Genomic DNA, 14,295 nt, shown 5'->3' with positions numbered 1-14,295 from the left:
GTGAGCCTTAGGAAGCATCACTATAATAAACAAAGCTAGTGGAGGTGATGGAATTCCAGTTGAGCTATTTCAAATCCTAAAATTTGATGCTGTTAAAGTCCTATACTCAATATGCCAGCCAACTTGGAAAACTCAACAGCTGCCACGGGACTGGAAAGGTCAGCTTTCATTCCAATTCCAAAGAAAGGCAAGGCCAAAGAATGTGCAAACTACTCTACAATTGCACTCATCTCACACGCTAGCAAAGTAATGCTCAAAATTCTCCAAGCCAGGCTTCAACAGTAAGTGAACTGTGAACTTCCAGATGTTCAAGCTAGATTTAGAAAAGGCAGAGGAACCAGAGATCAAATTGCCAACATCTATTGGATCATCGAAAAACCAAGAGAGTTCCAGCCTTATTGACTATGCTAAAGATTTGACTGTGTGGATCACAATAAACTGGAAAATTTGAAAGAGATGGGAATACCAGACCACCTGACTTGCCTCTTAAGAAACCTGTATGTAGGTCAGGAAACAAAAGTTAGAACTGGATGTGGAACAACTGGTTCCAAATAGGAAAAGGAGTATGTCAAGGCTGTATAATGTTCACCCTGCTTATTTAAATTGTATGCAGAGTACATTATGCAAAATGCCAGGCTGGATGAAGCATAAGCTGGAACCAAGATTGCCAGGAGAAATATCAATAACTTCAAATTTATAGATGACACCACCCTTATGGCAGAAAGTGAAGAAGAAATAAAGAGCCTCTTGATGAAAGTGAAAGAGGAGAGTGAAAAAGTTGGCTTAAAGCTCAACATTCAAAAAACTAAGATCATGGCATCCAGTCCCATCACTTCATGGCAAACAGATGGGGAAATAGTTACAGACTTTATTTTTGGGTGGTCCAAAATCACTGCAGATGATGACTACAACCATGAAATTAAAAGATGCTTACTCCTTGGAAGAAAAGTTATGAGCAACCTAGACAGCATATTAAAAAGCATAGACATTACTTTGTCAACAAAGGTCCGTCTAGTCCTATGGTTTTTCCAGTGGTCATGTCTGGATGTGAGAGTTGGAGTATAAAGAAAGCTGAACACTAAAGAATTGATGCATTTGAAATGTGATGTAGGAGAAGATTCCTGAGAGTCACTTGGACTACAAGGAGATCCAACTAGTCAGGACTGATTTTCTTTAGGATTGACTGGAAGGACTGATGCTGAAGCTGATGCTCCAATACTTTGGCCACCTAATGGGAAGAATTGACTTATTGGAAGAGACCCTAATGCTGAGAAAGATTGAAGGCAGGAGGAGAAGGGGATGACAGAGAATGAGATGGTTGGATGGTGTCATCTACTCGATGGACTTGAGTTTGAGCAATCTCTGGGGGTTGGTGTTGGACAGGGAAGCCTGGCGTGCTGCAGTCCATGGTGTCACAAAGAGTTGGACATGACTGATTGACTGAACTGAACTAAACTCAAGGAGGGGGAGACTTACAGCTAATTTTGTATTCAAAGTCATGTGAGCCAAAAAGTGTTGCATTAAACATTTTAAAGTATTAAGAGGAAAATTGAAAATAAAAGTTGTCAGACAATTGAAGGAGAGAACTTAACACTGAACCTGTACTTAAAGACATATTAAAGATTTTCAGACTGAATAAAAATAAGTTCAAAAGTTTAGCTGAAGCTGCAAAAGAAAACAAAAACAGCAAAATAATGAAGAGACTTTCCAGTACCCTACTGTAAGTTGATGTCAGCACAGGTGGAACTTCTTGCCCTGACCCATCTTATTAATGATCAATTATTCCTGAATTATCTATGTGGCATTATTAATACCTGTTTCCTAACTGTTGACAATGTACAATAGGTGAGAAGACTCTTTCCATTAGTTAATTAAATCAATTATTAATCAGATTATTTTCTAATGTTATTCATTATAGTTATTAATTCAAAATGTTTAACATTTATTTGTTTACATGAATTTTTCAGGTTTAGATTAATCTCAGACCACAATATTATACCATTTTCAAGGTAAAAATAACTGTATTTCATATTCTGTGTCACCAAAGATTTTCAATGGATTTCATCAAGTATATTTTATTCCTGAATTTCCTGTTTATAGGAGTTAAGTTTGTGGCTATGTGTATTTCTTGCTCTCATATAAGTTAAAATTTTAAGTTGCCATCATGTGCGTTGAAAATCTTTGTTTACATTTTTATAGGACTGTATTTGAGAAGAATCTCTAGTTATGTTTTTAACTCTTGTTGGCATTAATGACCAAACATTTCTAACAAGTAACAGAATTAAGATAAATTTAATTGAAAACATGACATATTTATATACTCTTGTATATATATATTTATAAATTAATTGATTCAGCAAATATTTAAAATGCTATTGCAGCAATTCTAATATTAAATTATGAATAGGGTATATGAAATTTCACGTTGTTTTATTTGGAAACACATATATACTAAAAATAAATGAGAAATGTTTAACTTTTCTTATTATTAAGGTTTATTTAAGCATATATTTTCAATTCATCTTTTTTGTCATGCTGCTGCTGCTGCTAAGTCTCTTCAGTCATGTCCGACTCTGTGCGACCCCATAGATGACAGCCCACCAGGCTCCCCCATGCTTGGGATTCTCCAGGCAAGAACACTGGAGTGGGTTGCCATTGAGAAATGGGTGTTATTGCCTTAAAGGAGCTCCACTGGGGTCACTGAAGAAGGAACAAGATGAAAAATAAAATTAACCTACTGACTTCTATATCAACAGTCATTGATCTAAGCACCTTAAATATTTTACTTATTCTTTTCTGGTTTCTAATGTGCCTGACAAGGGGAAACTATGGTTTTTGTCAGTATAACTGTTGTATATTCATAGGTATTCTATATTCTGTTTGATCTTAAAATTGTTGAAATGTGTTTAATGCAACCACTCCAGTATTCTTGCCTGGAGAATCCCCATACACAAAGGAACATAGACAAAGGAACCTGCTGCTACAATCCATGGGGTTGCAAAGAGTCAGACACTACTGAACAACTAAGCACAATATTATCTCTCAGATGGCACTAAGATCTAGTAAGACTAAATACTACAGGAAATCCAGGTGTGTATTTGTACTTCAGCTCAGGCAGGTTGTGGCCAAAATCATGGGGAGAGTCATAATCTCTCTTTGCCTGGACCAGATGAAAGAGATTTTTATTCTTTAGTCCCTCCTTTCTCCATCCTTCCTTCCCTTCCTTCCACTAAGCTTTTCTGTTGTCTCCATTTTACAAAATAGCTCGCTTCCAGTTTCTCCTTTTTGCTTTCTTAAGAACACATTTCTTTCCTGTTCCCATTTTAGCATTAAACCACCCTTTAGCTTGCAATATGTACTTTTCTGTTTAATTAGTTACCACCTACTTCAGTGCCAATGTATCTTCAGTTTTAAGTACTTATTCTCTTTTTTATATCAACTGCAGTTTCTCTTTCCTTATTTATTCTCATTATATATTTTAATATAGTAATGTGTATCTTATACAGCCTTTCTACCTATTTTATATAGCAGTAGAAACACTATTCATGTTTGTTTAATATCACATAGGATGAAATTGTTGTAGGTGAATGGACTTTCAGAGATTTTACCATCATGAGCTAAAATATATAAAAGCATAAAATCCATTTCATCTCAGTTAATTACTGAATCTTTTATTACCTTCTCTTAGGAACCATGCAAATTATGTTTACAGTTATGTCAGAGAGTAAGAACTATAATACTTAATTTGATACAATGTATTTGAGCAGTTTTAAGCCTGATTTACATGTATTTCTTTGTAGATAAATATATATATATATATACACACATACTATAGGCTTTCATGGGTCAATTTTGCATTCAGGAATCTTTCTTTCCATCTATAACATTAATAGTCTAATGAATTATATTTATATAAATATTTAATTTAGCAGATTTATTTGTTTTATAAAAAGTTTTTGTTTAAAAGACTATATTTTCTGTATTAAGTCTCATCTTTAATATCAAAAATTGAAATTTAAATAAATAAGTGTAATTTAAATAGATTATGATTTATATTGGGTGAGGTAAAACAATTCAGTATGACTCTAAGAATAATTTTAATAACTCTAATCCATAATTAATTGAATGCCATTTTAATTAAAATCAATATTTCTAAAACTTTTCAATTTTTTTAAACAAAATATACATCAGTATTGCTTAGTTTTCTTTATTTTTCAGCAAATATCTTAACATTTATCATTACCAAATTATTGAATGACATTTATTTTAATCGCACTTATTCAATGGAAATAAATATGTCTTCAAGTTCATCAATAATATATACTAATCATAGTTCTATTAAATATATACAATTATGTCAATATGTCCTATTGTAATTATTGTATGCAGAAATCATATATTTGCATCATATACTAGATCATATAATTTTGTGTGGACAGAATATCTATCCCCCAAACTTTACACTGAAATCTAATACCCATTGTGATGCTATTAGGAGTATTAAGAGGGAGAGTCTTTGGGAGGTAATTAAGTCATAAATTGGAGCTGTTATGAATGGGATTAGTGCCCTTGAAAGAAGAGGACATTGAACTATCTCATGTCTTTCTGACATGTGGAGAAGCAAAGATATGTTGTCAACACAAGAAGGGAGCCTAGAAGAGAGCTTTCCCCAGAACCTGATGGTGCTCTCATGCTCATCTGGGACCTTCCGGCCTCTGTTGTTTATAAACCACCAGGTCTATGATCCTTTGTTAAGGCAGCCCAAACTAAGACATAGTTCTATCAAAAAATCAATCTTAGCATTTAAAAGATACATCTAATTATTTATGATTTCTGCTGTGCCAGCTGTTGTGCTTTAATTTATCCTACTTTAAATGTCTGAGATATTATAAACTAGATAATAAGTATACATGCCAACATTGAGCGGATGACTTAAACCTTCAGGATTTAATGCACTGCAAACATTAACACAGTGTTGGAGAAGACTCTTGAGAGTCCCATGGACTGCAAGGAGATCCAATCAGTCCATTCTAAAGGAGATCAGTCCTGGGTGTTCTTTGGAAGGACTGATGCTAAAGCTGAAACTCTATTACTTTGGCCACCTCCTGCGAAGAGTTGACTCATTGGAAAAGACTCTGATGCTGGGAGGGATTGGGGGCAGGAGGAAAAGGGGACGACAGAAGATGAGATGGCTGGATGGCATCACTGACTCGATGGACGTGAGTTTGAGTGAACTTTGGGAGTCGGTGATAGACAGGGAGGTCTGGAGTGCTGCAATTCATGGGATTGTAAAGAGTTGGACACGACTGAGTGACTGAACTGAACTGAACTGAAACATTAACACTTTTTATTATTATCCTAAATGCCATTTTGAACTAAAATGAAACATTCTTTTGTGCTGGCGTGACTGTGTTTTAGACTAATCCCTGATACCTCAGCAAAACTAAAATACCTTTTTTTATAGACCTTCAATATAACAGCTAATAGTACTGCATTCTTACTTTACATTTTATTTTCTAAATAATGAAAATTGAATTCATATCACCATTTCAGTTTCTCATTATTTATGACACTATGGAAAATTTTAATTATGAAATATTTTATGAAGCACTTGGTTGTATACTTTAACCTTTTTAGTATTCTGAATTTCAACAGATGGTCATTCTAGCTCTTTCCAGCAGGGGTTTGAGTTTTTAAATAGGAGAGAAATGTCCATCCAATCAAATCTGGAGTCCTGAAAAGGTCAAATTTGTATAGTACATGGCAGTTATTCTCACAATGTATTAAACATTAGCAATCTGACAGCTTATTCTTTTGACACAGTGTAGGACAACTTTCCACACAGAAGGCTTTTAACAAGAAAGAGAAAATGACAGTCGTTTGACAATTTTCACTACAACCTTTACCAATGCACAAATCATAGAAAGAGAACTCAAATATTTACTATTAGCTTCTTTAAAAATGTACTTTTTTTTCAGGAATGAAAAGTTTCATTCAATTTTTATACTCTCATATTCTGGTATTTATCTTGATCTATTTCTATATTTGCTATTTGAATATTGACAAGGATGAATGTATTTCATATTTAGTATAAAAATAACATCTTTCTTCATAGGAAAAAAGTGCACACTATGGAATACACTGATAAAATAAACCAAACATATGGGAATATTGAAATTGTTCATCCTGAAAATGCAAATAAATGGACAATTGGACATCCACATGCAAAAATACGAATCTAGACAGAGGTCTTTCACCCTTCACAAATACTAACTCAAAATGCGTTAGCAACCTAAATGTAAAACACAAGACTGTAAAATTCAGAGAAGATAACTTTGGAGAATAAAACATAGGAGAAAACTTAGATGACCTTGGATATGATGCCTTTATAGATAAAACACCAAAAACAAAACCTCTCAAAAAATGTAACTGGTAAATTGTAAAGTTGGACACACTGAGTGACTAAGCACACAAAAATATTGCACTTTATTAAAATTAATGACAGCAACAGCAACCTTCTGAGCTATGAAATATAATGTCAAGAGAATGGGTATACAAGTCACATACTGGAAGAAAATATTTGCAAAAGATGTATCTGATAAAGAGCTGTAATTAAAAATCTAGAAAGAACTCTTAAAATTCAACAATAAGAAATCAAACAACCTAAATAAAAGATGGGCCAAAGACCTTAACCAGTATGTCATGATGAAAGGGCCACATTGTACTCAGTAGTTTGAAATTTACATGTTAAAAAAAAATGGTTGAGCCATGAACTCTTGTAATCAGATTTTTACATTGGAAAACTATTTTGGAAGCAGTGTGAAAGAGGGAATATAGAAGGAAGAACTGGGGCATGTGATGAATCAGTGAGCCGTATAGGAGAAGAAACCATAAACTATTTTAAAGAGATGTTTGAAAGAGTCAACACAAAATCAAGGATTCTGCAGGCAAACTATTTGTGGAATCACTTTTTAAAATGCAAAATCATGACTATTTAATTAGATGAGACAGAAAATTATTGAAAATTAGAAAGTAAATGATACAAATTGTATTTTTTTAAAGCTGAAAATATAATAAATATTTCAAACCTTGAACATAAACATTTTAATTACCTGCCAGACACCTCTTAATTTTGTTTTTTCTCCTTTATCTTTGTCTCCTTTATTTGATCCTTTATATTTCAGTGATTTAGTAATTTCTTTCCTTACAGTGAGAACAGAGCATCAGCTCAGCCTTTCCTGTGACATCCTTTATCACAGTCATTTCATTAAAATTTTGTTATTTTTATTGTGAGCTTATTGTTAATTTTATGGATATTTTTGCAATTTTTGCCAAATGGAGATTATATTATACTTTTTTTCTTATGTGTTCTTTATTGCATTAGGGCACTAGATTTTTACATAGGTCTAATTAATCTTAAGTACTCTATGAACTCATGACACTAAGTATGAGGCGAGTGTCTTATTTTCAGAAATTTGGAGGTGGCACATGCAACCGAAGGACTCTAAATGTTGGCTTTATTATTTTCAAGAAACACCTGCTTTTTTAGAAGTATACATGCTTGAGAAACATTTATAGGTTTAAAATTATTTCAATATTTTTAGTATAAATCACTAGGAAAAATAAATGTCAATTCCATTGTGGGGCATAGTGTAAGCAAAATGGAATAAAGTGTTCTACATTTAATCTTCTATTCCCTATGTTTAAAAATTATTTATTAATTTATTTATGGCTGCCATGGGTCTTTGTTGTGTACGGACTTTCCTTCAGTTGTAGTGAGGGGGGCTGCTCTCTAGTTGCAACCTGTGGGCTTCTCATTGCAGTGGTTTCTCTTGTTGCAGAGCATAGGCTCTAGGGCATGAGGGCTTCAGTGGCTGTGGTGGATGGGCTTAGTTGCCCATCCAGCAGGGGTTTGAAGGATGGTATGTTGGGTCTTCCTGGACCAGGGACTGAACCTGTATTCCCTGCATTGGCAGGCAGATTCTTAGCCACTGGACCCCCAGGAGAAGTCTTTCCTGTTGTTTGAAGGCTCATTACTTTAAAATAATCTGTACCATAATTACCTGGAAGGGATTTCTCCATATTTCAAAGTTAAAATGAAACAATTCTCACTCCCAAACTATGATCTCTTCCTGAACTTTTTATTTTTCTGCTTTAATAGCAAAGAACCAGATGTGATTAAAATTAATCACCGTTTTTTATTTTATTTTTATACTACATGAAGAACCAGTAGACTATACATGATATAGATGAATTCTCTGTGTACATGTGTTTTTGTTGTTGTTTGATCTATTGACTGATAATAATAGACTATCCACATTGGTGTCTTTTCACTTTGGTATCTTTCCACTAAGAGTATTCTGAATGGTTTTGATTACTCATTCAACTTGTTAGATGGCTTTTTATATACATACTGTATACATGTATATACACATATATGCACAGACACAAATACATTTATGTGTATGAATATATATATATAACACATGGATATTTAAACCAATTTATTCATTTTATTTATGGTATGCAATTTGCATACCATAATGTTCACCCATCTGATAGATGCAATTCAGCAGTTTTTAGTAAATTTGTAGAGCTGTACAACCATTTGCCATATTTGTTTCTACAAAATAGAATGATGCAGCCTTAGATGTTGGAGGAAATCTTGATGGTATTTTGTCAGTTCTGTTTTCAATTTTGACACCAGAAACATTTCCTAATTTCTTCCCATTATAGTTTAATTTTGTTTGTTGTCATCTATGTGAATATATTCAGATTTAGATGTTTGTTATTTGAAAAATTGCCATCTTGCTTAAATGTGAGTTTTATTTTTGGATCTTTCTCCTCAGAAGTTTCATTTGCCTATTTTTAATGTCAAAAGAACATAATATTTATGTATATTTCTTCTTTCTACTCCAAAATATTAAATAGTCTATGATATGATTAGAAATCAGTGCCAACAAATATTTATGTAACTGAAACCAAGTGTAGGATTTGCTCTCCCATGTAAAACCACTAAAGTTATAATAGTAGTAGTAGTAGTAGTCACTCAGTTGTGTCCAACTCTTTGCAACCCCACAGACTATAGCCTGCCAGGGTCCTCTGTCCATGGAATTTTCCAGGCAAGAATATTGGAGTGGATTGCCATTCCCTTCTCCAGAGGATCTTCCCAATCCTGGGATCAGACCTGGGTCTTCTGCATTGCAGGCAGATTCTTTACCATCTGAGCTACAGAGAAGTCTTTGTAGGATCTTTAAACTATTATTAATTTGTAAATAAAACACAATGTTATTGGTAAAATCATTTAATATTTACTTAAACATTAAGGCTTAGATCCATGCATTTACTGTTAAAATATATTTTAAGTATGTATATCTGTGATATTTTTGGTGATTGAGATTTCTTTTTGGTTAGGGGTGAGTCAAATTTGAGAAAAATATGATATTATTTCATGTTATTCATTTAATATTGATACTAAAGGCTTCCCTGGTAGTTCAGTTGGTAAAGAATCCACCTGCAATGCAGAAGACCCTGGTTCAATTCCTGGGTAAGGAAGATCTGCTGAAGAAGGGATAGGCTACCCATTCCAGTATTCTGGGCTTCCCTTGTGGCTCAGCTGATAAAGAATTAGCCTGCAATGTGGGAGACCTGGGTTTGACCCCTGGGTGGGAGATCCCATGGAGAAGGGAAAGGTTACTCACTCCAGTATTCTGGCCTGGAGAATTCCATGGGCTGTATAGTCCATGGGGTGGCAAAGAGTCAGACACAACTGAGCAACTTTCACTTTCTTTTCACTAAGAAAACATATCAAGGGTTTATATATTTTGTAAAAAGTATCTGTAAATACTTATTCCATTTACATCCATTTTCATATTTTATGATGTATAAAAGCATAAAATTACATGATAATTTTCATCAGTAAAGGAACAAGGCATATTGACCAATGATCTCCCTGATAACAAGACCAAGGCACATATATGGGCTATTGAACATTAGAAACATTAGAAAGAAGATAAGATAAGCCACATTAGAAAGAAGATAAACTTGTTTTGCAATATTATCTTTTCATTACTCTTAGCTATAGATTACAGAATTAGCTCCCACTGTTCCTTAAAAGGGCTTCCCTGATGGCTCAGACGGTAAAAGCGTCTGCTCGCAATGCAGGAGACCCAGGTTTGATCCCTGGGTTGGGAAGATCCCCTGGAGAAGGAAATGTCAACCCACTCCAGTACTCTTGCCTGGAAAATTTCATGTATGGGGGAACCTCATAGGCTACAGTTCACGGCATCGCAAAGAGTGGGACACGACTGAGCGACTTCACTTCACTTAATATCCATAGAGACAGTGATTCTGAAGAACTGTTCTCTCAGTTCCTTGCTATTTTTTCTTGCAATATTGTCTTCATCTCATGTTTAATTCATGTCATCCACTCATTCACAGGATCGTACCCTAGATTTTATTCCTAACAACTTCACTATTCCAAATTCTAATATGCAAGAATCTTTATCATCTCTGTAATGTCTAATTCTTTGAGTGGTGCAAAAGGGTTCACATACTCCTTAATGATCTCATGCAGTTTTATTACTTTGAATGTCATGTCCATGCTAATGAACCCAGTTTGAAGTCTACTCTTATACTTACTACATAAACTCAAGAAATAAACCCTAAATTCAAGACCACTTACACTACTACTGAATTATAATATCTAAAGGCCCTTCAAAAACCAAACCTTTGGTCTTTCTTCCATGCGCAAGCAAGCTCATTGGCTGTCTACCCCACTTTAATAAATGGAATGGTTCTCCATTTCTGGATTGCTTCCACTCGATAAGGGTTAAAACTCTTTTGGCATTTGCAACAGAGTTGTTTGAAATAAACCTTATTAGTTCCAGAGATGCACCACACATAAGCACTCTCCCATCTGGTCTTACAATCTTTACAGTGAAAATAGCCATATTTGGGTTCTAAAAACTGGAAGTTGGGCCTCCCAAGCGGCTGGCTGGAGTCTACCGGGGCCGGCTTGCTCTTCCTCTCCCGAGGACTCGAGGAGTCTTCCTCCACCAGCTCCTCACGTGGCTGAAGTTCCTCGGGGGGATCCTCTTCCGACCTTGGTGGTGGTGATGGTGGTGGTAGTGGCGGGGGCGGCTGGCCAGCCTCGGGAGGATCCGAGAGCTCCTCCCGCAGTCGCACCTCACCCCAGTGGCCGGGCACCGACGAAGAGACGCCCCATGCAGATGCGGGTGCCCTGTGGCCTGCGCTGGCCCAGGGGGAGAGGCTGTCCAGGGTGCGAGGCCCCAGAGAGCACTGCACGGACTTGTCTCCAATTTCTCCATTTGGAGAAATGGAGTAGATTTCCATTTTTCTGTGGTTCTCAAATTTCTAGAGTGGGGGGAAAAGCAATATTTCAATTTTCACTGTTCTGTTTGTCTCATTCATTTGTAATCTTTAAGGAGGCTGTGCAATTGTTTTTATTCAGGATGTCAGCACTCCTATCCACCTTCACTGTTACTACAATGCTAGTCAGTTCATTTTAGTTGCTCAATTGTATCCAACTCCTTGTGACTGCATGGACTACAACACAGCAGCTTCCCTGTCTATCACCAACTGCCAGAGTGTGCTCAAATTCATGTCCATCGAGTCAGTGGCACGATTCAACCATCTCATCCTCTGCCACCCTCTTCTGCCTTCAATCTTTTGCAGCATCAAGGTTTTTTCTTATGAGTCAGTTCTTCCCATCAGGTGGCCAAATTATTGGAACTTCAGCTTCAACATCAGTCCTTCTAATGAATATTCAGGACTGATTTCCTTTAAGATTGACTAGTTTGATCTCCTTGCTGTCCAAGGGACCCTCAAGAGTCTTCTCCAACAGCATAGTTCAAAAGCATCAATTCTTCAGCGTTCAACTTTCTTTATGGTTCAACTGTCACATCCATACATGACTACTGGGAAAACCATAGCTATGACTATGTACAACATTGCTGGCAAAATTACGTCTCTGGTTTTTAATATGTCGTCTATGCTTATAAAAGCTTTTCTTCCAAGGTGCAAGCGTCTTTTAATTTCATGGCTGCAGTCTCCATCTGCAGTGATTTTAGAGCCCAAGAAAATAAAATCTGTCACTGTTGCCATTGTTTCCCCATCTATTTGCCATGAAGTGATGGGACCAGATGCCACAATTTTAGTTTTTTTCAATGTTGAGTTTTAAGCCAGCTTTTTCATTTTCCTCTTTCACTTTCATCAAGAGATTTTTAGTACCCCTTCCTTTTCTGCCATATGGGTGGCGTCATCTGCATATCTGAGGTTATTGATATCTCTCCCTGCAATCTTGATTGCAGCTTATGCACTATCCAGTCTGGCATTTTGCATGTTGTTCTCTGCATATGAGTTAAATAAGCAAGTTGACCATGTACAGCCTTGACGTCCTCCTTTCCCAATTTGGAACCAGTTCATTGTTCCATTCCGGTTCTGACTATTGCTTCTTGACCTGCATACAGATTTCCCCAGAGGGAGGTAGGGTGATCTGATATTCCCATCTCTTTAAGAATTTTTCAGTTTGTTGTGATCTGTACAGTCAAATTTGTATGTGTGATCCACACACAAGAGCTTTCCTTGTGGCTCAGTTGGTAAACAATCCACCGGCAATGTGGGAGACCTGGGTTCGATCCCTGGGTTGCAAAGATCCCCTGGAGAAGGGAAAGGCTACTGACTCCAGTATTCTGGCCTGGAGAATTCTATGGACTGGATAGTCCATGGAGTTGCAAAGAGTCAGACACAAATGAGCAACTCTCACTTTCACTTCACACAGTCAAATGCTATAGCATTGTCAATAAAGCAAAAGTAGATGTTTTTCTGGAATTCTCTTGCTTTTTCTATGATCCAACTGAAGTTGGCAATTTGGTCTCTGGTTCCTCTGCCTTTTCTAAATCCAGCTTGAACATTTGAAGTTCTCAGTTCACATACTGTTGAAGCCTAGCTTGGAGAATTTTGAGCATTACTTTGCTAGTGTCTGAGATTAGTGCAACTGTGCAGTAGTTGGAACACTCTTTGACATTGCCTTTCTTTGGGATTGGAATGAAAGCTGACCTTTTCCAGTTTTGTGGCCACTGTCGAGTTTCCAAATTTGCTGGCATATTGAGTGCAGGACTTTAACAGCATCATCTTTTAGGATTTGAAATAACTCAGCTGGAATTTGTGACAGATTTTTATCACCAGAATTATTGCAATAGCTTCCTATATGTTCTTCCTAGTCAATACTTGCCACTCTTACATCATTCTTAGCCCAGAGACAAACAGCTATAAAAATATCAGGATCAGTTAAGATTAAGATTGGTGAATGGCTTAAAATCTAACAGAATGTAAAAACTAACATTCTTATAATGACCTAGAATGCTCTAATTGTTTTTGGCCTGTTAATTCTCCATTTGTTTTTGTAAACACTCTCCTTATTTGTTGGCCTCCTCAAATATATTGGTCTCTTTTCTATTCCTTTAAAATATGTTCCCCTTCAAAGAAATAAAGAAACTCTTACATTTTGTCTATTCATTTCCACCTGCGTGTACCTACTGATCATACTTCTTTCCTTTCTTTCACCTAATATCACCTAACTCAACTTACCTGTATATGAAAACCATTAGTCCCATTTCAACTCAGCAACAGCCCCATCTTTGTTCTTGATAATCGCCATGTGTGAAACATACTATTTGTCTGTGTATCTTCTGTTTGCTTCTCTTATACAAGTCCAAAGAGAGAACTTCATGTATGTCAAAAAATTATCTCATTAAAATTATATTCTAAATGAAACAACAGCAGTAAGAGCAAAAATAAACTAATTCCGTGATAAAAATTTCAATACTTGTTTCAATATGGAGCAAATAAATGAGGGATCATGAAATATAAGATTTTTTTTTTTAGCTTGGGCATCTATGAAGAAATGATAATTGAGCTGAGAGCTGTATGATCAGAAGGGGTCATTATTTTCCAGGGGAAATCAAGAACAAGTGTAAATACCTGAACAAGTGTAAGTACCTAGGCTTCCCTGATAGCTCAGTTGGTAAAGTGTCCACCTGCAGTGCAGGCAACCCCAGCTTGATTCCTGGGTCTGGCAGATCCACTGGAGAAGGGATAGGCTACCCACTCCAGTATTCTTGGGTTTCCCTTGTGGCACAGCTGGTAAAGAATCTACTCGCAATGTGGGAGACCTGAGTTCGATCATGACCCTGCCTCTGTCGGGGTGGAAGAGTTTTACTGCTGTCCTACCCCTAGAAAACCTTTCTTTTGAGTTTCCAGAAATTGTTGGGC

The 14,295-nt window shown here is 36.1% G+C and overlaps 1 protein-coding gene across 1 annotated transcript; it reads right to left on the bottom strand.

The window, feature by feature from the left end:
• Nucleotides 1-10,770: 10,770 nt before the first annotated feature.
• LOC112443020 (ZAR1-like protein) lies at nucleotides 10,771-11,355 on the bottom strand. Its single transcript, XM_059878820.1, has one exon. It carries the CDS (start codon nucleotides 11,353-11,355, stop codon nucleotides 10,771-10,773), a length of 585 nt encoding a protein of 194 aa, XP_059734803.1.
• Nucleotides 11,356-14,295: the final 2,940 nt, after the last annotated feature.

Source organism: Bos taurus, chromosome 20, assembly GCF_002263795.3.
Source record: "Bos taurus isolate L1 Dominette 01449 registration number 42190680 breed Hereford chromosome 20, ARS-UCD2.0, whole genome shotgun sequence".
NCBI classification, from domain to species: domain Eukaryota; kingdom Metazoa; phylum Chordata; class Mammalia; order Artiodactyla; family Bovidae; genus Bos; species Bos taurus.
The sequence above is the reverse complement of the archived record's forward strand: the minus strand, read 5'-3'. Positions and strand labels throughout refer to the sequence as shown.

Bases quoted from the DNA above. Each gene is read 5' to 3' on its own strand.
- LOC112443020 (XM_059878820.1), bottom strand. From the start codon at position 11,355: ATGGAAATCTACTCCATTTCTCCAAATGGAGAAATTGGAGACAAGTCC.